Consider the following 25912-nt stretch of genomic DNA (forward strand, 5'->3'; position numbering starts at 1 on the left):
TGCTCCTGCCTCAGAGCCGGGTGGCCGAACGTGATGACGTCAGGCCTAGGCGGACGGGATACAAGAACGCGATGACGAAAGACGCTCTCCCTTTCCCCTCGGTCTGCAGCGAGGTAAGGGCTATCCCCTGGCCGCGATCTGCTTCCATCCGCGGCACCGGGCCCCCCCCCGCGCCCCGACGATGCCGCGCCGGGCACAGGGCGGCTCTAGGGGCTGTCCTGGCCGCCCCGGGGATGTGCCTGCCCCCGGTCCGTCGGGGAGAGCCCCCGGCACAGACCTCCCCCCCCTCCCCCGGTCTCGGGGAAGCTCGGCCGGGGCCCGGCGCTGGTTCCCCGGGCCGGGCGGGAGCTGCTAGGCCAGGTCTGCGGCGGCCGCTCGCGGGTCTGAGCCTGCCCCGCCCGCAGTGACCCCCGCCCCCCTGTTGTGGAGTGTTCATGGCGGGGGCCCAGGCGCGGGGCAGCCCGCTAGCCGCGTTCCGGGCTCCCTGCGCGGCGTGGCCGCTCCCTTGGCCTGTGGGCCCCGGGCCGGAGAGGCTGGGCTGGGTCTGGCTGGCTGGGGAAGGCGCAGTGCGGGTCTCTGTTGTCTCTGCCCTCACCCTGTGCTTGTCGTTGTAGAATGAAGACCATTCTCAGCAACCAGACTGTTGACATCCCGGAGAAAGGTACAGTCCCTTGCTAGTGGCACGTAAGCTTTGTACTCTCGTCCTGCAACAGGTTAACACTAGATTTTCTTGTCTTCCAGTCGACATTTCTCTGAAGGGCCGGGCAGTTATTGTGAAAGGTCCCAGAGGAACCTTGCGACGGGATTTTAACCACATCAATGTAGAGCTCTCCCTCTTGGGAAAGAAGCACAAGAAGGTGAGCATTGTAGGGATATTTTGGGATTATTTCTATATTCAGAGAGAGAAAGGATGATCTTGTGTCTGGGGTACTAATGAGGGATTTAAGTTTAAGTCCCTGCTCTGCCACGAACGTCCTGTGTGATTTTTTGGAAAGTCACTTAGCCTTGCTTGTCTGAGTTCTTGTATTTTTTAAAAAGTGACAGTAGTATTTTCTTATATCACAGGGTATTGTGAGTCTAAATACTAAAGATTGTGAGGTGCTCAAGGGATCATATAAGTTTCTAAGGTGGCTAGGCGCATCTTGGGTGTTTGAGTCAGGGTTCAGTATTGATATGCAGTCAGGTATTACGAGTGTCTGTCAGCAGGCATGCTCTTTTTAAATGTTCAGTTTTGGAGGTACAGTTTTGGGGAGGTTTTCAGTGTTAAAAATTGTGGGGTATGTATGTAATTAGAAATGTTGAATGAACATTTTATTCATTTACTGAAGGATGCTTTTAGATTTCCCAAATTAATTTTGTTCAGCTATAGTATTTTATTACTTAAACTGTAACTATATGTAGTAAGCAAGATTAACCTAGAATTCTGCTGCATTGATAGCTCAGTGCATCTTAGTTAAGTTTTCTTGGATATGTCATTTAATAGCAGATGAAGGTAGCTGATGTGCCTGGTCTGCTCTTTCAAATTTCTTTTCCAGTTCTGCTGGGCCATGACTTGGGGGGGGGGTGCTCATTGGTACCTTAGCTATGCATTCATCACCAAGTTCAGTTGGTGTTTGGTGGTGATTACAAGGAGGCTAGATAGAAAGCTTGATTCTGCTTACTGGGAAGTCATATTTTCAAGTTTTTTCTAAACAAGACATTCTAAAAACATTTCCCTAACCTAATACCTTTTGAATGAACATTTGACAAAGTGAGTATTAAAACCTGCTTAAAATCTTTGAGGTAAAGAGTATAGGTCTGGCACATTAGTGTTTTGCTTAACATGTAAAGGATGGCATACAATTTCCAGTGCATAGATTAAGAAATACGCCATTTCTTAATGGCTGCCTGGTGATACGTGAAATTGGTTAATGCTTTTGCTAATGAACAAGCACAAAACTTGCCATCACCATAGTTAGCAGTGTGGAGAGGTCAAATATTTCTATGTATATAGAAAAGGAGCTAGCTTCTCACCTAGACAGTCCATACAGGAAAAGGTTGATGGAACAATGCCAGGAAGTTTGCTTTGTTACTGCCCTGTACTTTCTCTTCCTGTTCAATATTTTGCACTCACACAAATATTTGTCATCTGAGGGTTTTAAAGCACTTTGCATCAGTATTCCTCAGACTCCTTTATACATGTTAAAAGCTCTATTTCACAAATGTGGAAATTGAGGTTTGTGGAGATTAAGTGATTTGCTGAAGGTTATACAAAAACCAGTTTAATTCCTTATGTGTAACATGTTTGTTAATTCTGAATTGAAACTGAACGCTTTGCTGAACTTTTATTATAGCTACGGGTTGACAAATGGTGGGGTAACAGAAAGGAGCTGGCAACTGTTCGTACAATTTGCAGTCATGTTCAAAACATGATCAAGGGTGTCACATTGGTAAGTTTTATTTTGAAATAGAATATTTGTCATTTGATTCTTAACAATTTCAGACAACTTCATTCTTATGAGAATTTTTGTAGCCATGCTAAATGAAAGGTACTGTATACAGTGTGGGTTACCTATGATCTTGCCTTTGCCAGTGAGATCACTTTAGAGTTGGGAGAGAATGTTAAGCAGAAACATTAAAGATCTTTAGGGCTTGATTCTTCAAAAGCAACTCTTCTGTATTAAAAGTTAAAATACTCTCCAGAAACTGTCTAACATTTCATCACATTTGTCCAGTAACTCTTAAATGTATCTCCTAGTTTTGCAGTCTTATAGCTCTGTAACACAGCGGTTCTCAAACTTCAGTAACCCGAGGACCCCCACTTTGATTTTAAAATTTGCTGCCTACTCCCAGCAACCAACACTTAGGCCTGGCCCCACTCCGCCCCTTCCTCCAAGGTCCGGCCCCACCTCTTCCTGCCACCGCTCCAACCCTGCCCCTCCTCTTCCCCGATCCCGTCCCCCCTCCCCCTCCCGAGCACCTTCGCTCCCAGTGCCTCCTGCACGCAGGGGAGCTGCAGGAGGTGTTGGGAGGGAGGGGGAGGAGTTGATCAGCAAGGCTGCCCCGGACATGATTCTGCCCCCTCCCCTGAGTGGGCCCTGTCCCCCCTCCTACTCCTCCCTCCCAGGGCCTCCTGGACTTCTCTGGTGTGCAGGAGATGCTGGGAAGGTGGGGGAGGAGTTGAGTTGATGTGCGGGGGCCCGCAGACCCCCTCGAGTACCCTTGCAGACCTCAGTTTGAGAAATGCTGCTGTAACACATTTGAGTTGCATGGTGAAATTTTTGATTTGGTTACTCCCAGGGCTTTCGTTACAAAATGAGGTCTGTGTATGCTCACTTCCCCATCAACGTAGTTATACAGGAAAATGGCTCACTTGTGGAAATCCGTAACTTCCTGGGAGAGAAATATATCCGCAGGGTACGCATGAGACCAGGTAAGTCTAGTTAGAGGCCTTATACTTTGCAAATTGAAGTGAACATGCTGTGAATATGTTGTTGTAACAAACTTGCTTCTAGTAAGATTCGATGCTGTGAACTTTGTAATGGGCATCAGAAGACATATTGTTTATGGCCTGACTTTCAAAGGTGCTAGGTGCTCACAACAGATCGATTTTTCTGTAGAAGCTGTGAATGATCAACATCTGAAAATCATAATCTCTTAATAAACCAGGATAGATCCAGACTTTTTCTGAGGGTCCCATATTTTGCATCGGCACTCCTGCATATGCAATCTTGATTTTATTAGTTTCCAAGATACATGCATGACAAACTTCTGCTTTTGGCTTTGTTCTAAACATTTTTCATTATCACTTGAAATACTTAATTTAGACTTAAAAAAAGTAGCAATCTTGATGAAGCTTGTAAAGTTGTAGCTTTATGTAGAGAGGTCAGTGTTAAGTCTCTTTAATACAGTGAGTACAGAAAAATTAACTGCTGTAAGAACTTTACATTTATTTTAAGGATACATATGAAAAGCTTAGTTTGCAGCCTGTCTGCAGAAATCTTTCAAAAGTACAATTTCAAACAAGCTTATTCATTTGACATACACTCTTATCTGTAATCCATCAGTGTGTTATGTGTTTGTGGCAGTAGCCATTTTGGTTAAGTTTATTGGACAAATGGACATGTAACCCTAACTGCATTTTATACCTGTAGAGATTAAATATCTGCCATTGGAGGCATTCCTATAAACTAGCCTTACCCATTGTACTACAACTTAATTCACAAAAAATACTTAAGTTTTTGATTTGACATTTTGACAAGCAGGTTAGAGTAAATGAATTAATCAGCTCTTGCTCATATTCAGGATTGTCTAAAGCTTGTGAATTCACAGCCAGATATGAATAAGAGCTATAATGGACACCCATTACCTGACAATGGGAAGGACTTTAGAGTAAATCAAGTTGATCTGTTTGATCTCCACTTTGGATGAAAGCATCAGGTTAGATAACTGGTTGCATCTCAGACAACATTAGCAGATACAATAAGGGCTGATATTTATGTGGGTGCTGTCACTCTGTCTATTTGGCTACCTTATTTTTGTGGTTTATAATGGCATTGATAGTGGTGGGTCTTTGAGGATTTTGTGAAGATACAGGAATGTCTTTGGCCCGCATGGAGGGTAAGAGGTAAAATTTTGATCTAATGGCTGGCCTCACTAATCTCACTTGTGCAGTTCTTGAATTAAAAAAGAAAGTAGCAGACATATCCAAAACTAGCCATCAGAATTTCTGAAGTGCCCAAGTGATAACTGAATAATGTTCAGCCAAATTTGGAGCTTAACAGACCAAGCTGTTAGACTATCCAAAATGGATTCTTAAATTTTCGAACTCTTGTATCTGTTAATGTTACACTTCATTTTTGATTTGAGTTACAGGGTGGTTTTGATTTGAGTTACAGGGTGAGAAGGTTTTAATCTGCTTTATAAGGGAAAGCAGCTGAAACTTTGTATGTATAATAGTGCCTAGCACAAAGCAGGGGGCAGTCCTAATATTGGCCTCTGGATGCTATTGTAATAAATAATAGGAAGCTAATTATTGTAATATCCATATAGTCTTTTATGGATCTATAAATGAAGTCAAACAGGATTTCTGAAACAGCGACTGTTTTTCCTTGAATGTTTAGAAGTTACATAAAGTGCATCTGCCATACCTCCACAGATAAATATACAGCTTACTGTGTACTTTCCTTTCCCTTAGGTGTTGCCTGTGCAGTATCTCAAGCCCAGAAGGATGAGTTGATTCTTGAAGGGAATGACATTGAATTGGTATCAAACTCAGGTTTGTATACTAAGTATTTATGGAGGGAGAGAGATGTGTCACTAAGCTGTAGGACTAGCCCTTTAATTTGCAGGTGTCAATTCAGGAACTTTTTTTTATATTTTAACAAACTGTTCCTGAAAAACTTCACTGAATTGAAGTGATAGCTCAAATCAACTTCTGTCTAGAAATTAAGTACTACTTATTGCGTAAGAATGGAAGACACAAATATTATTTGTCAGTGCATTTACTTGGAAAGCAGTAAAACTGACCCTGTATAGCTTTATTTTGTTTCTTTTATGCAGCAGCAGAAAAACATTTAAAACCATTATTGTAAAGCTCTTGTTGGTGAGAGGAGTTGGCACCTGAAAGTTCCAGGCTGCTTAAAAAGAAGTTTAGTCATTTCAAGTTGGCAGTATCCCTTCTAAGCTATTTCATCTCCTGTTTGAGTTCTGTGTCATCAGCTGAAATGTTGGAGTGTGTATAAGAATGGGCTGAGTTAGGGCACCGTCTTTGCTATGTCTTAAATTTCTTGTGTTTTTTGTAGCTGCCTTGATCCAGCAGGCCACCACAGTCAAGAACAAGGATATCAGAAAATTCTTGGATGGTATCTATGTTTCCGAGAAGGGAACAGTACAACAGGCTGATGAATAAAACTATAATAGGTTGGTATTTTATGCAGTAACATTCTGTATTATAATTTCAAAGGTACATGTGTAATTTGATAAATCAGGTCCCCGTCTTAAAGACTTCAGCAGATTTTTGGGAACAGGGAATGATCAATACGGGTGCGTGGGGCAGTGCTCTTGAACAGGTAACATGAAAAGTTACTTGCTAGTAGGGACTGGTCTATAGTTAAGTTTTTCTGCTTTAAGTATATGTTAGAGGCAACCCCCAGTATGGTTATTATTATGGTTATTAATATTTTGTCACTCTTGAGCTGCTATTCAGGTTCCTATCTGGTTTGATGCATTGGAGTGCAGACTCATTTGAATTTGGTGGTAAGACTTTTTTGCTCCTTAGTTTGGTGATGGCACAGAGCAGCGTATTGATAGGAAGATTTAGCAACATATTCATTGCCTAGTATTTTTGCCATTCAGTAGCTGTAAACCCACCAACATGGCATCCATTCACTTGAGGAGCAGATAATTTTTTTAACTTTGAATAATTGATGCACTATTGTTTGATTACTGAGTTTCTTGATGCATTTGTATTTGTCCTCTGTTACCAAACAATGAAACTAAAACACTTAATATTATGGAAGTAACTTACAGTTAAATGGTGCTACAAGCTTTTCCTTTAGGATTTTTTCACCAGTCTACAGACGTTTATACCACCAGCTTTTTCATCCAAATACGATTATATTTTGTTTGCAAAATATACCAGCGTGTCAGATGGCTGCAAAAGTCTCAAGTTGCATTTAAAATTAGTGTCACGAGTACCTTCTGCAGCATAAAAGCAAGGGAATATGCAAATTGGCTATTTCTATTTTAACTTTACTAAAGTTTTAGTACAGCAATTTTAACTTTTTAGTATCAGTGGATTCCACTTGAAACAGACATATTCCACCCAGACAAAGCCAATTTAAAACATCAACCCTGTTATCACCTGCTATGTAGAGGTCACTTCAGCCATGTGCAAGACTATTTATTCCATTTTAGTGCTGTTCTTTTGGGGGAGGGAGAAGATTAGTTACTCTTGAGCCATTGACTTTGACCATTTGCTTTAGTCAACCCAACTGAAAAATGGGTGAAGAACAGCTACTTGCATTGCATCTGAACTATGTTCCTGCTTAAATGATCAAAATGTGACAAGATTCTATGTCTGAATTCTTGAGTGATGCTTAACAAGTAGAACAGTTTTCTATGCTTTATATCAGATATGCTTTTAAAATATATTGAGATATCCACAAACTTTGAGTAATAAATCTAAGGGAATTTAGAGGGGATTGCACTGACATAGTAAAGCTTAAAACTGTATATATTGTTTTATAATTTAGCACTCTTCTTACTTTCAGTTGTCTAGATTCTGAAACAAACCACAAGTGGGACATCCGTAACTTACTACTTGATGCAGCAAGTACCGAATGGGAAGTCTGGTGTAACACTGAACACAATGATGTGTTTAAAAAAAAATAATAATAAAACAAGTATTCCACATTTTGAGTTCTGACTTTAAGATCTGAATAACAATGGCTATAATTCGGTGTATTATTATATTAAATTTAAAATTATCTTAAAATATTACTCTTTGGAGAAGCAGTTCCCCAAGTTAGTTTTGCAAGATGCCATAGTAGACTGTTGTATGTTTTTGCCATCCATTAACAGTGTACGTAACTCATAGCCTCTCAGAACCTTAGTGTAAAAGAAAGCAGCCTGAAATGATTTCTCTGAGATGTGTGGACTGTCCAGTTCATGTAATTGAAGTGCTAACTCTGAAGTAAAGATTTTTAAATGGTGAAAACTATTGATCACTTCAGCAGAAGAAGCAAACTCTAATATGTTTATTCGATAATCCCATTTCATTCTTTCTCTGACTTCAAAGGTTCAGATTACCTTGACAGTTCCTAAAACTTGCTTCACCAACAGCTGCTTTAGTCAAGTTATCATTGTAAACTGAAGACTAAAGATGAGGACAATAGAATAAAATCCAAATATCAGTAGGGGCTGCATACTTTGTAGCTCGTGTAGGCCAAGTTCCTTGCATGCATCCCTCTATTCCACTCCACAAACTCCATATGTGCTACTGTCCATCGGTCTTTGTTTCCAGGACTCCCTGCAGTGCCCTCACCAGGGTTTCTCTAAGACTCCCATGGAAGGAGCTCTTTGTGCACTCCATTCCCATAGCAGTGCCTCCAGTTTTCCCTCACCAGGGGTTCTGTGCCACATTCTTCCCTCCACCCATTCCAAGTCCCCCACTTTTGCCCCCTATAGCGGGGGCTCTGAACCCTCATTCCTCCATGGAAGGGGCTCTGTGCCCCCCATGTCACCCTCTTCCCCTAGCATTTTTCTGCCTGAGGAATAAATCATTGAAGGGTGTGAACATGTTAAACTAGTGGGAGGACAGGCTGAGATAGGAATATTGTCTGCTAGGTGATTTTAGACCATTTATAAGGTGTTTGGAAGTGGCTGGGGGGCTTCATGTGTTCCCCATTTTCTCCCTTTTGATGTCTTCAGTTTTTCCTGAAAATGAGTAGGAATGTGGACACTGATGAATACAATGGTCTCTGAAATTTAGAACTATGAAGTTCAAGTTACTGGGCTACAGACAAAAAATTGCCATTTAATTGAGTAAGACCTTTATGAACTTAGTCAAAAACAAGACTACCATTGTGATATTTTCAGTTATTTAAATACCACTGTACTTAAATGAAACTACTGCAGAAATTCCCTGTCTGCTGCAGAAATCATGGGTCTTCGCTGCAAAGTCTAAATAGATGCTTTGAATATTGTGGGTACCTTCTGTCAGCTTGGAGTGAACTGCTCCATAGTTAAGTTTTTCTTAGTGTGTGGCTGCAGAGCTAACAAATTTGTGACTGTAGCCCTGTCACATAACACTTTGCATATAAAATCTGCAGTACCATTATTAACTTACACATATAAGCTTTGAAGAAATACTTACTTTGTAAAGAAATGTGGGAATAAATGCAAAGCTCTGCAAAATACAGTTAAAATTTAAATGATGCAATCTCTCAAAGTAGGAGATAAGCCTCAAAACTAGTACTCACTGTTTCTGCTTAATTAGAATATCTTTTACAAACAAACGTAACTTTAAGTTAAGGCTGCCTATCTCCTGCTTCTCTGTGTCCTTGAGGAGAGATCTGTCCTTCCTCTAATTGCTTCCTACATTGACAAAGTGGCCTTGCATCCTGTCTGCCATGTCACCAGGATGAACAAAAATATCCCAGCCTGTTGTGCTCTCAATCCCTCCACTGATGCATGTGGGTGTACATGCCTTGGCCCTACCTGCAGTTGTTGCCCAGAGATTTGTGGAGTTGCAGGGTTGATCTGGAAGCTTCCCTTCACAATGGCTGATAGGCTATCAACCATGGTTACAACAGAATGTGTGTATGATGATCCTTGTATGCATAAGCTCATGCCTACTGTAACTCCCTTTGTCAGGAGGGGAGAGCCCTTCTTGTGGCTCTGATACATGCTGGAAGGGGCTTCTCCACCTCCTGTTGGCTGAAGGGGACAATAGTGGAGGTGGCATGAGGGGAGAGCCTGTCCCTAGTGTCACATGTTGGAATGTGCCTGGCAGACAGAAGGGGAGTCTCTTCCTCCCATAGGCCAGATGGGCACATGGCATGCAATTGGCTCTTTGCACACACATGCACACGCCTCAATTTAAAACCTTCCTTGGGATCCATGTGCCCTTTTGTGGGGATAGCTTGCTGCTGCAACAATTCCTGGAAGGGGCCTGGCTGGAGAACTCAGCCACACTACAGCAGCAGTAGCTGCTAGGGCAAAGTGTGTGTCCCCTCCAGGAGTGGCAGGGGTAGGACCGAAGCTATGAGAGCAATACCTCTTTCTGGGGTGAGCACCTGGAGCTGGGTGGTGGTGGCAGCAGCCATCCAGGCTGCTGAAGGTGGCAGGCACACAGCAGCTGGGCTCACTGCTAGGATTGTACACCCAGCAGCAGGTGGTATGTGGGGAGCAGGGTTGTGGCTCAGTCAATGGGGATGGAGGTGTTAGAGGAGCCCTGACTAAGGGAGAACTGGGACAGAGTCTCTGGAGGGGTTCTGGGAGCAAGGTCTTGGGCTCAGAGGCCAAGGTTGGGGAAGGTGAGTGGACCACCCAAGGGTGGTCAAATAAGAGCTTCCCTGCAGGACTGTTCAGGCATCCCAGCCGCGGCCCCCCCCCCCCGGGCTGTAGTGGTGAGGGTTGCCAGCATCTCCCTGCAAGGGAGGGGGCTGGAAGTAGGCCTTTGTGCACCATGTTCAGAGCTGCAGTTCTGCCCCCACCTAGGGCAGTGGAAAACTGGTCCTATGAGGTGTAAGAGGGCTGCCTCTTTCTTGGGGTGTGGGGGTTAAGTGTGGGGGAAGCATGGCCCTGGGCTGAGGAGGCAGGTGACTGAAAGTAGGATGCACGGGGGCAGTGCACCCAAGACAGATGTTTTAACTGCAATAGAGGGGGCTGATGCTTTCCTCTCCCTCCCCTCTTCCCCCCCCCCCAGAGGTAGCAGGCTACCCATCCTTACACACTGACCACAAGTTCTTTTGAGAATGGGAAGCGCTATGAGAATTTATCAAACACTTAGGGAAAACAAATTTGGAAAGGAGAATATGTGGATATGTTCACCCTGCTGTATCAGCTGGAGGATGTGGATGGAGAAAATAAGCCCAAGGTGGCTAATGCACTAGAGAATTGGACCTGGCCTTTTATGTATATGCAAGCTTAATATGTGAAAGAAACCCCCAGAGAGGTGTGTCTTTTTTCAGATATTTAGCATAGGCATATGATGAGGTCCTCAGATGGTGGGCAGCAAAGAACCCAAACCCAAAGGACCCAGAATTATGGCTGGTATATATGACACCATGCCATCCTATTCAGTACATTTATCCAGACAACAGGGTAGTTATACCCAAACTGCAGGCTTCCAAAAGGAATATCACATTTATTCTATTTCTGTTGCGAATTCAAGGTAGCTCAGGGTGTGAATAAACACACCCCTGACTGACACCACTATGTTTAAGAAAAAACACACCATCAGTGTAGATGCAACTATGCCCACAAAGGACAGCTTTTAGCAGCATAGCTAATATTGTTTGGGGCTGTGGTGTTCCTACACCACAAGAAAAGCTGCTCTCTGTGTATGCTGTGTCTATCCATGGGAGCTATGCTGCCAAAGACTTTGTAGCGTAGAAATAGACTGTGGGTGCTGAAACAATATCTGGGAGCTTTGTCCACTGACCAAATGAGCCAAGAGAAAAAGTAAACCAATGTGAATGGGAACATCTCAATCTCTAAACATCACATAAAATACAGTTTGTAAGAGACATTGTGGGGTAAATGTAATCTCTATAAACACAAATATGTTAGACAACAGGTTTAGTGAAAATAAGGTAGTTTTGAGACACCTATGAGCCTGTGAAAATGTCATTTTTAATAGAATACACATAGAATTCTTGAGAGAATAGACATTTCTAAACAAACTGCTCTCATATTTCTTTATGACAGGATTTGCAACACTGAGGGCTGCACTGGCAGTTTACCAAGAGTACAGGAGGCTCAGCCAGTTTGCACATTTTCCAGAAATAAATACATATTACTTATAGTTGTGTGCATATCTATTTTCTGTGATGGATTAATAGAGCTTGTTTTAATGGTTTCCAGTAATAAAAATCTGTACACGACTGACTGATTTTTGTCCCTACCTTCCAGGGGAAAACAAGCAGTGGTTGTATATCATAATGTCTTGTTCCCAACTTGTCCTAGGAGCCATTACTTAATCTCAACTTTCACAGTGTCAGAGTTAGGCATTTATGTCAATGATGAAGTTAGTCAGATTTATGCCTTTGCAACTAAGACCAGTATCTGGTCCAAACTATTTAATCCTTGGTGTTGAATTTAACTGGAATTTTTTAAAGCTGTCACATTTGCAAAGAACTGCAGATACAAACTTATCAATGACCAAACATATCTGAGTGTCCATCACAAAATTTCTAGTTTGAAGACATTTATATATAAAAGTGCACATCAGTTCTCACAGCTTAATATCTTTTCAAGTCAAACTAGTTAACAAATGATTCCAGGGCACAAGGAGAAACCATTTAACTTGCTTCAAAAGCTCGATAAAAATCACTGGTACCCATCAACATCAGTTTTTCTTCTCCCTTGTGTAATTATTTTCCATTCCTCCACTGAATGTTATTTGGTGTGTATAACTGGAGTGACTCACATAGTGCTTCTCAGAAATTGTCCCATCCTCTTTATCCTATACAGAAAGCAGATGCAGACAGTGATGAATCTAGTTGAGAGTAGCTTTGTGTCCCTTTTTAAATGGGGGACAGATGTGTTGGAAGTTTTTTGCCCTATACAGTTTTCTTCTTTTTCTTTTGTGAAAAATTATAATTGTTAGAAGCAGGACAAAAGAGGAGAAAAGGCAGCAGCCAAAGAATATCAGAGGCTTCTCTTGTGAGAGAAACAAACAGAAGGTACACTGTGTTTTTTCCTCTGATTGATCACATAGATCACTAGAATACTCTCCAGGAAAGCCATTGCGGCTAATCAGGTTGTTGTAAATTTGTATTGAAGACTTGGCTCTTGAATCAGAAGTGAAGAATCCAAATCTGGGTTTTGATTTTTCTTCAGTCAGTTTAAATGCATAATAACCTCTAATCTTTACTTTATCAATGTGATATGCTGAAAAAAAATGAATGTTGATAAATTCTCCTTATGTATGAAAAGCTATTTAAGATCTCAAATGACTGCAACATTTATAAAAGGTAAAAATTATAACTGCATTATAAAACAAAATAGTTACTTCAGTGTGCTATATAAATAGTTAATTAATCCTAATACCTAATTGCCATGGTTATTCTAATCATCACCAAGGAGATCTAGTGAGTGGAATTAGAATTCAGGAGTTCACACATTACAGTCCTGACTTTAGTCTACTAGCACCAGATTTTAAAATGTGTTTAGGCACTTAAAGATGCAGATAAGTACTTCGCAAGATTCCCAGAACTGCTGGGCGCATAACTCCCCTTCAAATCAACGGGAGTTAGGACACCTAGTAGGATTTTCAAAAGTACCTATCTCTATCTTTAGGTGCCTAAATACCTTCAAGAATCTGGCCCCACAGAGTCTAATCATAGTTTGGATGAGTGGTTTTGGAAAAAGAGGTCAAAAAACATTCTGAGAGGGAATCGGCAGCTCTGAAAGATTAGGAATCCCTATACTAGGCTATTATAGTAAAATAGTTTTCACTTACCTGCCAAGCAAAAGACAGTTATGTACCTGTGCTGTAACGGCTGTTCATTGAGCTGTGGGTGCCAATGTGTATTCCATGCAGGTGTGCGTGCATTGAGCGCACCAAAGCCAGATAACTTTGCCTAACAGTACCTGTATGGGGCACTGCTCATACCCTCTGGCCTTAGCCCCTCTCCTGAAGCACTTGCATGAGAGGAAAGTGATCAGGAACAGCCAGCATGGATTCACCAAGGGAAGGTCATGCCTGACTAATCTAATCGCCTTTTATGATGAGATTACTGGTTCTGTGGATGAAGGGAAAGCAGTGGATGTATTGTTTCTTGACTTTAGCAAAGCTTTTGACACGGCCTCCCATAGTATTCTTGTCAGCAAGTTAAGGAAGTATGGGCTGGATGAATGCACCATAAGGTGGGTAGAAAGCTGGCTAAATTGTCGGGCTCAACGGGTAGTGATCAATGGCTCCATGTCTAGTTGGCAGCCGGTATCAAGTGGAGTGCCCCAGGGGTCGGTCCTGGGGCCGGTTTTATTCAATATCTTCATAAATGATCTGGAGGATGGTGTGGATTGCACTCTCAGCAAATTTGCGGATGATACTAAACTGGGAGGAGTGGTAGATACGCTGGAGGGGAGGGATAGGATACAGAAGGACCTAGACCAATTGGAAGATTGGGCCAAAAGGAATCTGATGAGGTTCAATAAGGATAAGTGCAGGGTCCTGCACTTAGGACGGAAGAACCCAATGCACAGCTACAGACTAGGGACCGAATGGCTAGGCAGCAGTTCTGCAGAAAAGGACCTAGGGGTGACAGTGGACGAGAAGCTGGATATGAGTCAGCAGTGTGCCCTTGTTGCCAAGAAGGCCAATGGCATTTTGGGATGTATAAGTAGGGGCATAGCGAGCAGATCGAGGGACGTGATCGTTCCCCTCTATTCGACATTGGTGAGGCCTCATCTGGAGTACTGTGTGCAGTTTTGGGCCCCACACTTCAAGAAGGATGTGGATAAATTGGAGAGAGTCCAGCGAAGGGCAACAAAAATGATTAGGGGACTGGAACACATGAGTTATGAGGAGAGGCTGAGGGAGCTGGGATTGTTTAGCCTGCAGAAGAGAAGAATGAGGGGGGATTTGATAGCTGCTTTCAACTACCTGAAAGGGGGTTCCAAAGAGGATGGCTCTAGACTGTTCTCAATGGTAGCAGATGACAGAACGAGGAGTAATGGTCTCAAGTTGCAGTGGGGGAGGTTTAGATTGGATATTAGGAAAAACTTTTTCACTAAGAGGGTGGTGAAACACTGGAATGCGTTACCTAGGGAGGTGGTAGAATCTCCTTCCTTAGAGGTTTTTAAGGTCAGGCTTGACAAAGCCCTGGCTGGGATGATTTAACTGGGAATTGGTCCTGCTTTGAGCAGGGGGTTGGACTAGATGACCTTCTGGGGTCCCTTCCAACCCTGATATTCTATGATTCTATGATTCTAAGCTATTTAAGGATGGGGTTGCCCCTACACCTCTCAGTTTCTTTGCATTGAATGTCAAGAATTGAGACTTTGATGCAGACGGGATGAAGGGTGGCTTGTGGCATACACGTCTGCACACACATCATGAACAAGAGTAACACTACAGGTAAGTAACCATCTTTTCTTCTTTGAGTGGCTGCAGATGTGTATTCCACTCACATGACTCATAAGCAGTATCAGAAGGAGGTAGGGCTCAGAATCTACTTAAAATGCAATTGCAAGAGCGCCTTCCCAAAATTTGCATCTGATCTGGTTGCATGGGCGGCGGGTATAAGAGGCCAGGGGAAGCTAAGCCTCCCCAAAAGGGATGTGGTGCACTTCCCTCTGGAGGTGTGCCACCCCGAGGCCCCACTCCGGCTCATCCTGTGCTGCTCCACTTCCCCCCTACCCCCATCCTGTGCAGCTTCTCTTTCTGCTCCAGCTCCTCCCCTTCCCTCGAGGGCCCACCTGTCACTTGCACCTTTCTGCCCCCAGTGGGTGAGGGGCTTGAGGGGGCGAAGAGGTGCGAGTGGCAGGTGAGGGGGCCAGGGAGGGAGGCAGAGCAGGGCTTGGGGCGGAGTGTGGGCAGGTCCTTGCGGGGAGAAGGTCAAGTGGGGGTGGGCCTCAGAGCAGAGCAAGGGGCATGGCCCCCCATTTCTAGGGTGCTCGTGCCCAGCCTCCACAAATGCAGAAGTCATGCGCTGACCTTGTTTGGACGCAGACATAATAGCATAGTATTTGGTTGAAGTATGTATGGAAAACCACATAGCAGTGCTGCAAATGTCCAGTATCAAAAAGTCACTGAGAAAAGAAATCAAAGTCACTCGAAACTTTGTTGAATGGTATCTCAACCTCTGCGGAGGAGGCATCCAAGCTATTCCATAAGTCATTGTGATATACCTTCTCCCTGAAGGACCAGAGAAAGGAGAACTTTCTTGTTAGGGAAGCACCAGTCCTTCAGCCAGGAGCAACATTCCATGTCAGCTCCAAAGAGGAGTGTGGGGCCAGATGATCTGTGGAGGCTCCCAGTGCTAAACCGGCCCAGATGGCATGTTCTAAAAGGTGCTGCTTTAGACTCGTCCCTCGCCACCTGTGTGCTCTTTTTAAATCACTCGCAGATGGAGCACCTTTCTTTAATATGCCCTTCTCCCAGGCACAACAAACATAGTGTGTGGGGTCACTATTGGGGATAGCCACTCTACATAATGAGCAATGTTTAAACCCTGGTGAGGGCATCACCCAGGATAATTATCTATCTATTCTAAGTACTACAGCTAAATCTAAGGGTAATACTAAACTATGCTAACAATTAATTATATACAACAAAGTTCCAGAAAAAAACTGAAACAAACAGTGAGGTAAACTACTACACCAAATGCTGCGACTCTAGCTGTGGGTGGTGAGAAGGAACTATGGGGTATTGGATCAGTGCTGCCCTTAAATATCCTGGGGAGGGGCTAAGGGCCAGAAGACACAAGAACCACCCCTATGGTACTGCAAGGCAAAGTTCTCCGGCTTTGATGAACTTGGCATGTGCATACTTGAGTAGAACATACATCTGCAACCCCTCAAAACAGCAGCTAGATTCAAAGTTGCACATTTCCTCTGAAACAGTAGGTTGAATTGTAAACACTTTGGAGCAAGGATTACCTGCTCATTATAAGTGTGTACAAGGCCTAGCCAAAAGGGGCCCCAATCAGGGACTGGGATCTTCAGGCACTACTCCAATAAAAATAATACACATTCCTAACACCTAAAATGACCCTTAGGAGATAAAATTATAGCTACTTTAAAAAACAAAATAGTAAAAATAATTACTCACCATTTCACCTTTGAATTCATATGTAAGCACAGAGAAAATCCATAATATTATTTAAATAAGCTAATTTTGTAAAAGTAAGTTTTATAAATTGAACTTTTGGGCTCTCTTTGAAGAGATACACTTCTACAGTTTTAAAAATAAGAATTTCATGACAACTAGCCTGAGGATTCCCTATAGGAAAATAGTTATATTTCTTTGTAGGGACTTCGGGATGCAAAGGAAAAAATTCCTAGTTTAGTTTAATCTTTAGAACTGATTTCCCTTACCATGCCCTGGGTCATAATAGAAACAAGGCAGGTGAGGTAAATGTCTTTTATTGAACCAACTTATTGTATAAAGTCATTTGTAGGGTTCTGTTATTGTAGCTGATCTCAGTGTCCCAGAAGTTGAAAATTATTATATACAAGAAACCCATGGATCACCACACTTACCTCCACAGATCCAGTAACCACTCAGATGTGCCAAAAAGTCTGTTATCTACAGTCACACACTTAGATACCACAACATTTGCTTCAAAGAGAACATCTGGGATACACACTTAAAACCACCTTCACTAAACAAGGACACTGCAGAAATGAAAAGGAGTATTTGTGGCACCTTAGAGACTAACCAATTTATTTGAGCATAAGCTTTCGTGAGCTACAGCTCACTTCATCGGATGCATACTTTGGAAAGTATAGAAGATCTTTTTATACACACAAAGCATGAAAAAATGGGTGTTTACCACTACAAAAGGTTTTCTCTCCCCCCACCCCACTCTCCTGCTGGTAATACCTTATCTAAAGTGATCACGCTCCTTACGATGTGTATGATAATCAAGGTGGGCCATTTCCAGCACAAATCCAGGGTTTAACAAGAACGTCTGGGGGGGGGGGTAGGAAAAAGAATCATAGATATGTGGGCATAGTTGGCAACGGGCTTTGTTGCAAGGATAGGTTCCTGGGTTAGTGGTTCTGTTGTGTGGTATGTGGTTGCTGGTGAGTATTTGCTTCAGGTTGGGGGGCTGTCTGTAGGCAAGGACTGGCCTGTCTCCCAAGATTTGTGAGAGTGTTGGGTCATCCTTCAGGATAGGTTGTAGATCCTTAATAATGCGTTGGAGGGGTTTTAGTTGGGGGCTGAAGGTGATGGCTAGATGTGTTCTGTTATTTTCTTTGTTATTTTACATTTGGGGACAATGTATACCTTCAAATCAGCGGCACTGCTATGGGTACCCGCATGGCCCCACAGTATGCCAACATTTTTATGGCTGACTTAGAACAGCGCTTCCTCAGCTCTCATCCCCTAACGCCCCTACTCTACTTGCACTATATTGATGACATCTTGCCAACTGTGCCCACATATCTATTCAGGGGACACAATCACAGGGCCTAATAACATCAGCCACACTATCAGAGGCTTGTTCACCTGCGCATCTATCAATGTGATATATACCATCATGTGCCAGCAATGCCCCTCTGCCATGTACATTGGTCAAACTGGACAGTCTCTACGTAAAAGAATAAATGGACACAAATCCGATGTCAAGAATTATAACATTCATAAACCAGTCGGAGAACACTTCAATCTCTCTAGTCACGCGATTACAGACATGAAAGTTGCGATATTACAACAAAAAAACTTCAAAACCAGACTCCAGCGAGACACTGTTGAATTGGAATTCATTTGCAAATTGGACACAATTAACTTAGGCTTGAATAGAGACTGGGAGTGGCTAAGTCATTATGCAAGGTAACCCATTTCCCCTTGTTTTTTCCTACCCCTCTCAGACGTTCTTGTTAAACCCTGGATTTGTGCCGGAAATGGCCCAACTTGATTATCATACACATTGTAAGGAGAGTGATCACTTTAGATAAGGTATTACCAGCAGGAGAGTGGGGTGGGGGGAGAGAAAACCTTTTGTAGTGGTAAACACCCATTTTTTCATGCTTTGTGTGTATAAAAAGATCTTCTATATTTTCCACAGTATACATCCGATGAAGTGAGCTGTAGCTCTCAAAAGCTTATGCTCAAATAAATTGGTTAGTCTCTAAGGTGCCACAAGTACTCCTTTTCTTTTTGCGAATACAGACTAACACGGCTGTTACTCTGAAACTTCAGAAATGAAGCATATTGCCTCATGGAACAAGCCACCCAAATAATCTAGAAGAGCCTGCTTCAATGCTGGGGGGAAAAATACAAACCACTGACTCCACACTCCTAGTTGTCACCTACCACCCCACACTGGAACCAATATGGGGTGTCATCAAACAATTACAACCCATGTTTTGTGGGGACCACATCCTGAAAGTGTAGGTTGCTTACTGTAACTGGAGGTTCTTCGAGATGTGTGTTCCCTATCTGTATTTCACACATATGGTATGCATGTGCACCACGTGCCTGAGTCTGGTAATTCTTCAAAGCAGTGTCTGTTGGTCCATACACATGCAGTAGCTCTCCTTGTACTCCTGACTGAGGATATAAGAGGCATTGAAGGTCGACACCTCTCCAGTTCCTCTTCTTACTGCCCATCTAACAGGATCTGAAGGGGGATGGGTAGTGGAATAGTGATAGGGACCACACATCTTAAAGAACCTCCAGTTACAATAAGTAACCTCCACTACTTCTTTGAGTGCTGGTCACTATGCGTATTCCACATGTGGGTGATTGCAGTGTTCAGACTGGAGGCAAGTGCGAGGAAGCTGGTAGCAAAGATGCCGATCCCACTACTGCATCCACAGCTGAGGCACAAACTAGAGCATAGTGTGTCGTTAACATACGGATAGAACTCCAGGTGGCTGCCCTGCAGAGGGATGTCAGATAGGGATGCCATGGAGGCAACTTGTGCTCACATGGAGTGAGCTATGACACCCACAGGAGGAGGATTTTTTTGCTATTTTGTAGCATTCCAAGATGCATCTGAAACCCACTTACAAATCCTCTGGGAGGATATGACTTGCCCATGCAATGTTTCTGCTATGACAAAAAGTCTTGGTGATTTCCTAACGGGTTTGATTCTTTTCAGGTAGAACGCCAGGGCACACCGGACATCAAGAGAGTGAAGACTCATTTTCAGAGGAAGCATGGGGCTTTCAGGAAAAATATAGGTAAGTGTATCATTTGATTGATGTGGAACTGAGAAACAATCTTGGGGAGAAATTTGGTGTGTAGCCAAAGAGAAACCTTGTCTTTGTGACACTGTATAAGGAGGTTCTGCCATGATGGCTCTGAGCTTCCTGGCCAAACGACGGACAGGTGGGTGATGGCACATGTCACCATTGGTTTGAAAGGCAGACCTGTGAGTATTGACAGGATGAGGTCAATGTCCCATTGAGGTGTAGGTTTAAGCACTGGTGGGAAGATACTGATCAGACCTTTCATAAATCGTACTGTAGCTGCGTGCGTCAAGACAGAATGTCCTTCCAACGGAGGGTGGAAAGCACTAATTGCTGTTAGGTGTACTCACAGCAAACTAATAGCGAGACATGAAGTCTTCAGGGACAGGAGATAGTCTAGGACAACTGGGATGCTTAAGGTAACTGGAGAATGTTGATGGAGTTGTGCCAGGCCAAAAAGCATCTCCATTTGGCCAGATAGCAGATTCTAGTAGAATCTTTTCTACTTTGATTAAGGATCACCTGAACGAGCGCTGAGCATGAGCATTCTGTTTCCAACACCCATCCAAACACCAGGACGTGAGGTACAGTGAGACTAGATTGGGATGCTTGATTTCCCCTCCTTCCTGGGTTAGGAGATCTGGGAATGGGAAGATCATGATTGGTGGGTGGGCAGACATTGTTAGAAGTTCTGTGAACCAGAACTTTCTGGTCCAATAGGATGCTAGGAGAAGGATATTGGCTCTGTCATGATGTATCTTCCCTACGACCAGTGGAAGCAGGGGAATGGGAAGCAAGGCATATCTGAGGCTGTTTGTCCAAGACAGCAGAAGGTCGCAGTCCTGGGAATCGCAACCCATGGCTCCTTTGAAACAATACAAGGGGAGCTTTCTGTTCATTTGGGACACAAAGGGGTCTCATAGTGGACTACCCCACTTTGTAAATCTCTCACTTAGGACTGTGTTGTGAACCTCCCACTCATGGTCTGGAGAGAAGCTTCTGCTTTGTTTGTCAGCAAGGGAGTTGTATTATGTTGGCATTGATTATCCCCTCCCTTCAGAAAGGATGCAGTTCATGACTCTCGACATGAAGGATGTGTATTTGTATGTGGACATTCACCCATCACACATGAAGTTTCTGCATTTTACACTTGACCAGGAACACTTCCAGTTTCAAGTCCTCTCCTTTGGGCTCATTTCAACATCCAGAGTATTTACAAAGGTTTTCTCTGGGATACTGAGAAGGTACGCTGCTTGTATTGTGATGTGGTTCCTGATTAACCAGTTCCAAAGTCTGATGGCTTCCAGGCAGAGGGGACAAGATCCCACTCCTCCCTGTTTGTTTATATAGACCACCATAGTGATATTGGCTGTTATTTATACATGGAGTGAGCATATGAGCAAGAAAGGCCTTGCACGCAAAGCAGGCTGCCCTCAGTTCCATATGTTTATATGTAGCCTAGCTTCGTGTGGGGTTCAGGAATCCTGAGCAGTGTGGTTGTCATGTGGGCATCCCACCCCAGAAAGGAGGTGTCTGTTACAATGCTGGCCCTGGACGTGGAAGGGTTGAAGGGAACACTGACAGTGGATTTTCAGGGTTCAGTCACCAAGCGAGGGAGGTGATAATTCTGGTGGGAACCTCGGAGTTGATATGGTCCTTCTTCAGTCAGTAGATTGAATGGAGCCAAGCTTGAAGACACCGCAGCTGGAGTCTGGTAAACGGCATCATGTGGCCTAACAGTGAAAGACACCTGTGCACTGCAGTCTGCGGACTGTGGGTAATACATGAAATCAGGTTGCTCATTGTATGAAACCTGTCTGCAGGGAGGAATGCTCTCACAGAAACTGAGTCCAACATCACCCCAATAAAGTTTACTGACCTTGTGGGTAACTGGACAATAAAATGAACTTTTCTTTGTTTATGCAAATGCCTAGGGTGGCCAAAAGTTGTAGAGAAACCCTGTCACCAACCTGAGCACCTGATGAGGTTGGCCTACTAGGGCTCAATCGTCCAGGTATGGAAATACCATATAGCCCTGGCATCTCATCTGGGCGGCTACCACAGAGAAAACCTTTGTAAATATTCTGGGTGCTGGAATGAGGCCAAAGGAGAGGACTTGAAACTGGAAGTGTTCCTGGCCAAGTGTAAAATGCAGAAACTTCATGTGTGGTGGGTGAATGTCCACATACAAATACGCATCCTTCATGTCGAGAGTCATGAACTGCATCCCTTTCTGAAGAGAGGGGATACTCAATGCCAACATAATTATCTGGAATATCAGAGTTCACGTAAAGATGTTGCGTTGCCAAAGGTCCAAGATGGGTCTCCACCCTCCATCATTTTTGGGAATTAGGAAATGTGGGGAGTAGAACCCCCTTCTGTGGCAATGAGGTGAGATGCGCTCTATTGCCCCTTGGTGTAAAAGGGATTCTGTGTCCGGAAGAATTATCTTGTGAGGGTGGTCCCTGAAGGGGGACTAGGAAGGGGGCTTATGAAGCAGGAAGGAGAGGAACTCTATGGAGTTTCCCTGATGGATAATCTCCAGAACCCAACTGTTCCTAGTGATCTTGTTCCAGTTGTGGGCGAAGGGTGTGAGACAGCCCCCAAGGGTGACAGGGGGAAAAGATGGGCAGCATCAGTGGTGGTCTCGACCAATATGTCAAATATGGTTCTTGGCCAGTAGCTGGGAGTGAGTAGAGGCTGTGGCAGTAGAGGGGGCTGAGAAGCAAGGCCTCAAAATCCTCTGGCATTTGTGTGGAGGCTCAGCTGGGCACCTGGCAATAAAGGTGCATGAGGTGGGGGTGGCCTTGGTCTATAGGACTCCCTCTGGTGTTTCCTCGTAGGGGATAAAGTATAAATCCCCCAGGAATGCAGAGGCAATCTGGAGTCCTTTAGTGAGTAAGGTCTTGTCTGTTTTCTCTTTAGAGATTAGACTCATCAAAGGGGAGGTCCTGGATGGTGTTTTAGACCTACCTAAGAAACCCTGATGATTATAGCCAAGAGTCCCTCCTCACGACTAAACCCTGGCCAAATTTCTGGAAGCTATGTTTGCTGCATCCAGTGCAGCCTGGAGGGCTACTTTTGCCACTATTTCCCCCTCATCTGAAAAAAAAACACTGAAATTTGGCCCTGTCCTCCATGGGAAACTTATGTCTGAAGTCTGCATGCCTGGAATAATTATTAAAATTGTTTCAGAGTAACAGCCGTGTTAGTCTGTATTCGTAAAAAGAAAAGGAGTACTTGTGGCACCTTAGAGACTAACCAATTTATTTGAGCATGAGCTTTCGTGAGCTACAGCTCACTTCATCGGATGCGTACCGTGGAAACTGCAGCAGACTTTATATACACACAGACAAGGTATTGTTTCATATTCTCTGTGTGTATATAAAGTCTGCTGCAGTTTCCACGGTACACATCCGATGAAGTGAGCTGTAGCTCACGAAAGCTCATGCTCAAATAAATTGGTTAGTCTCTAAGGTGCCACAAGTACTCCTTTTCTTTTTATTAAAATTGTATTTCACTAACAAAGCTTGGTAGTTAGCAACACAAAATTGCAGGCCTCTGGAGGAGACCTTTCTCCTCAAGAGGTCCTGTCTCTTAAAGTCTTTATCTGCCATGGCCGCCGTTTGATAATGCGGCTAAGTTCTTTCTGTAGCCCCCTGTACCAGCGACAAGTTGGAGGCAGTATGGGAGAATGAAAATTCAGCTCCTTTAGCATGAACAAAATATCGCCTCTCGGCTGTTTTCAGTGTAGAGGCCCAGGATGCTGGAGTGTGCCATACCATTCTGGCCCATTCTAGTATGGCCTCATTGACCAGAAGGGCTACCTTACTTGGTCCCTGCAGTTGTAACATGTCCAGTACCGGGTTTTGAGGGTCCTGGACCTTATCCAATGGGATCTGTAGGTCACTGAAAATTCTTTGTAACAGCTCCTAGTACTGCCAGTGGTCATCTTGCAGAGAAGGAGTAGTGACTGCTTTGTCCGTGGATGATGAAGAGACACCCTTCAGAACCATCGGCACCTGCAGATCCAGTTCCAGCTCTTCCTCCTCATACAAGCTCTCCAACAGAACCAGTTGGCGAGAAGGAGAGGAGCTGTATAACTCTTGAGAAGTGCCCAGATGCCTGCCATAAGGATTCAATGGATCCCAATCAGGCAAGAAAGAGGGATCGATTGGTTGTGGGACCCATAGACCCCAAGAGAATCAATATGAGCGGTCCTGGATTGGGGGTGGGGGGGAGAAAGAGTGTTATACCCAGAGGAATGGCGAGCACAATCCTTCGACTATCCATTGGGGCTCGACTGTCTCCATGGAGATACTGGTGCGGCTAGCTCCTCTGACTCATCTGAATCCGAGAACTGTTCCATCGATAGTGGTACCATTGGTACCACAGCACTTCTGCCAGACAGTTGGAGATGGGACAACTCCTGGGACATTTATGTAGACTCCTTTTCCAGAATAATAACATCGCTCACAAGGGCAAGGCCGGAAAGACGTGGAGACTGCGGACGATGGAGGACAATATCCTCCAATGTTATGTAAGTTTCCTATACTCTGGTGGGTGAGGGGTTCCAGCAGTCAAGTCTGAAGGACCTGGTGCATCTGCAGCAGCCAGCTGGTCTTTAGATGAATGAGGTGGTACTGATGATGGGTCTGGACGAGCATTCATAGACGGAACCAGTGAAATGTCTGTCCTTACGCTTGCTCAGGTGATCGATGAAACTGAAGGATCTTTCTCTTTATGCACCTTGCCCTCCAATCTGGGGATCTTCATCAGAGCCAGTTCCTTAGGTTCCATATGCGATGTCTCTCCTGACTTGGAAAAGCTCGGAGAGGAAGTGTGTTTCTTATGGACAGTCCTTGAAGGAGAGTTGTCCTTGCCCCATGAGTGTGCCCTCTACTCTCATGGGGAACCCTAGAAGAAGAGTCTTTGGGCTTAGATGTTGAAGTTTCCAGTCTAAGGCACGGGCTTGGAGCGACACTGCTGGTCAATTGAGGTTGATGCACTGGGGTGTGTCCCTGGCCAAGACTGGAGAGGGGACTCATAGCCTTCTCCACCAGGGGCTTTCACAGGCAAAGCTCCTGGGCTTCTCAAGTTCTGGGTGGGAAGGAGTGAAAGATACTGCACTTTGCAGAATTGCACCTCACCCAGAGAGTACAGGCACTGTTGATGTTCATCACTGATAGAGAGGGAGATGCAATTCTTGAATCATGGGACTCTAGGCATGATTCTGGAGTTGGGGAGGGGTTCCCTAACCAGAGAGAAAGAAATACTCTATACTATACTGTAAACTTTAACTACTAAGCTAAGAAATATAACTATTTAGAAGTTTTTTTTCCTTTCTTTACAGTTTATACAATGAAGTGAAGGAAGAAACAATTCTGACTCATGCAATGTGGAAGTAAGAAGGAACTGGAGAGGCGTTGACCATCACTGCCTCTTATATCCTCAGTCAAGAGCACGAGGAGAGCTACTGCATGTGTGTGGGACAGCAGACACTGCTTTGAAGAATTTCCAGACTCGGGCGCACAACGCTTATGTGTTCCCCACCTGTGGAATACACATAGGGACCAGCACTCGAAGAAAAAATCTTTCCCAACTTCTCTCTTCTGGTCTTCAAGCAACCCCACTACCTCACCAAGCTCATCATCAGAAACAAGCTCCCCACAGACGAGGACACACAAACTCAAAGCAGCACAAGACCCTGCCAGAACAATAGATGCAAAACTTGTAGACATATCTTCACCGCTACAATGGTCAATACCCCCCACAACACACCTTTCAAGATTCTTGGGTCCTACCCAGACTTATCACAACATGTGGTATACCTCATTCAGTGTATCAAATGCCCCGACAATAACTATGTGGATGAACCCAGACTATTGCTATGTTCTCAAAAGAACTCACACTGAAAAATGATAAAAGACAAAACCCCCTATCACCCACAGGCAAACACTTTTCACAAAGTGATCACGGCATATCTGACCTCTCAGTCCTCGGCCTCAAAGGAAACCTGCATAACACCTTCTAAAGATGAGCCTGGGAACTTAAATTCATAACTCTACTAAATCTTAAAAATCATGGCCTCAACATGGTTTTATGGTTCATTACAACACTCTGTAAGACACCCTGCCTGCTAATTCTTAACTGCCCACTTAATTTTAAGTGGTCTCCTATAGCATGTGTGAATCTGCTATGCTTAACAGTGTCTCAATTTGTATTTTGCTTAGACACTATGGTTACCTTCCCCAGACCTGAAAAAAAGTTCTGTGAAGCTCAAAATCTTGTCCTTTCCACCAACAGAAGTTGGCCCATTCAAAGATTTATTTCA

The 25912-nt window shown here is 43.9% G+C and overlaps 2 protein-coding genes across 2 annotated transcripts in view; one reads left to right on the plus strand and one right to left on the minus strand.

Annotated features, from left to right (window-relative positions):
* Positions 1-79: 79 nt before the first annotated feature.
* RPL9 (ribosomal protein L9) lies at positions 80-7395 on the plus strand. Its single transcript, XM_073342263.2, has 8 exons — positions 80-113; positions 615-661; positions 742-857; positions 2334-2429; positions 3280-3412; positions 5177-5257; positions 5784-5901; positions 7254-7395. The coding sequence occupies exons 2-7, from the start codon at positions 616-618 to the stop codon at positions 5888-5890; spliced, it is 579 nt and encodes a 192-aa protein (XP_073198364.1). The 5' UTR covers positions 80-113; position 615; the 3' UTR covers positions 5891-5901; positions 7254-7395.
* Positions 7396-11327: 3932 nt separating this feature from the next.
* KLB (klotho beta) overlaps positions 11328-25912 on the minus strand; it is a 46982-nt gene continuing 32397 nt past the window's right edge. The window contains 1 exon segment of the mRNA XM_073342264.2: positions 11328-12600. Within this exon segment, the coding sequence (XP_073198365.1) occupies positions 12206-12600 (395 nt within the window). The 3' untranslated portion in view covers positions 11328-12205.

The sequence above is a fragment of the Lepidochelys kempii genome, chromosome 4 (assembly GCF_965140285.1).
Source record: "Lepidochelys kempii isolate rLepKem1 chromosome 4, rLepKem1.hap1, whole genome shotgun sequence".
Lineage (NCBI taxonomy): Eukaryota > Metazoa > Chordata > Testudines > Cheloniidae > Lepidochelys > Lepidochelys kempii.

Bases quoted from the DNA above. Each gene is read 5' to 3' on its own strand.
- RPL9 (XM_073342263.2), top strand. From the start codon at position 616: ATGAAGACCATTCTCAGCAACCAGACTGTTGACATCCCGGAGAAAG. The intron at 858-2,333 runs GTGAGCATTGTA...CTTTTATTATAG, and splicing joins TGGGAAAGAAGCACAAGAAG to CTACGGGTTGACAAATGGTG. The intron at 5,258-5,783 runs GTTTGTATACTA...TGTTTTTTGTAG, and splicing joins TGAATTGGTATCAAACTCAG to CTGCCTTGATCCAGCAGGCC.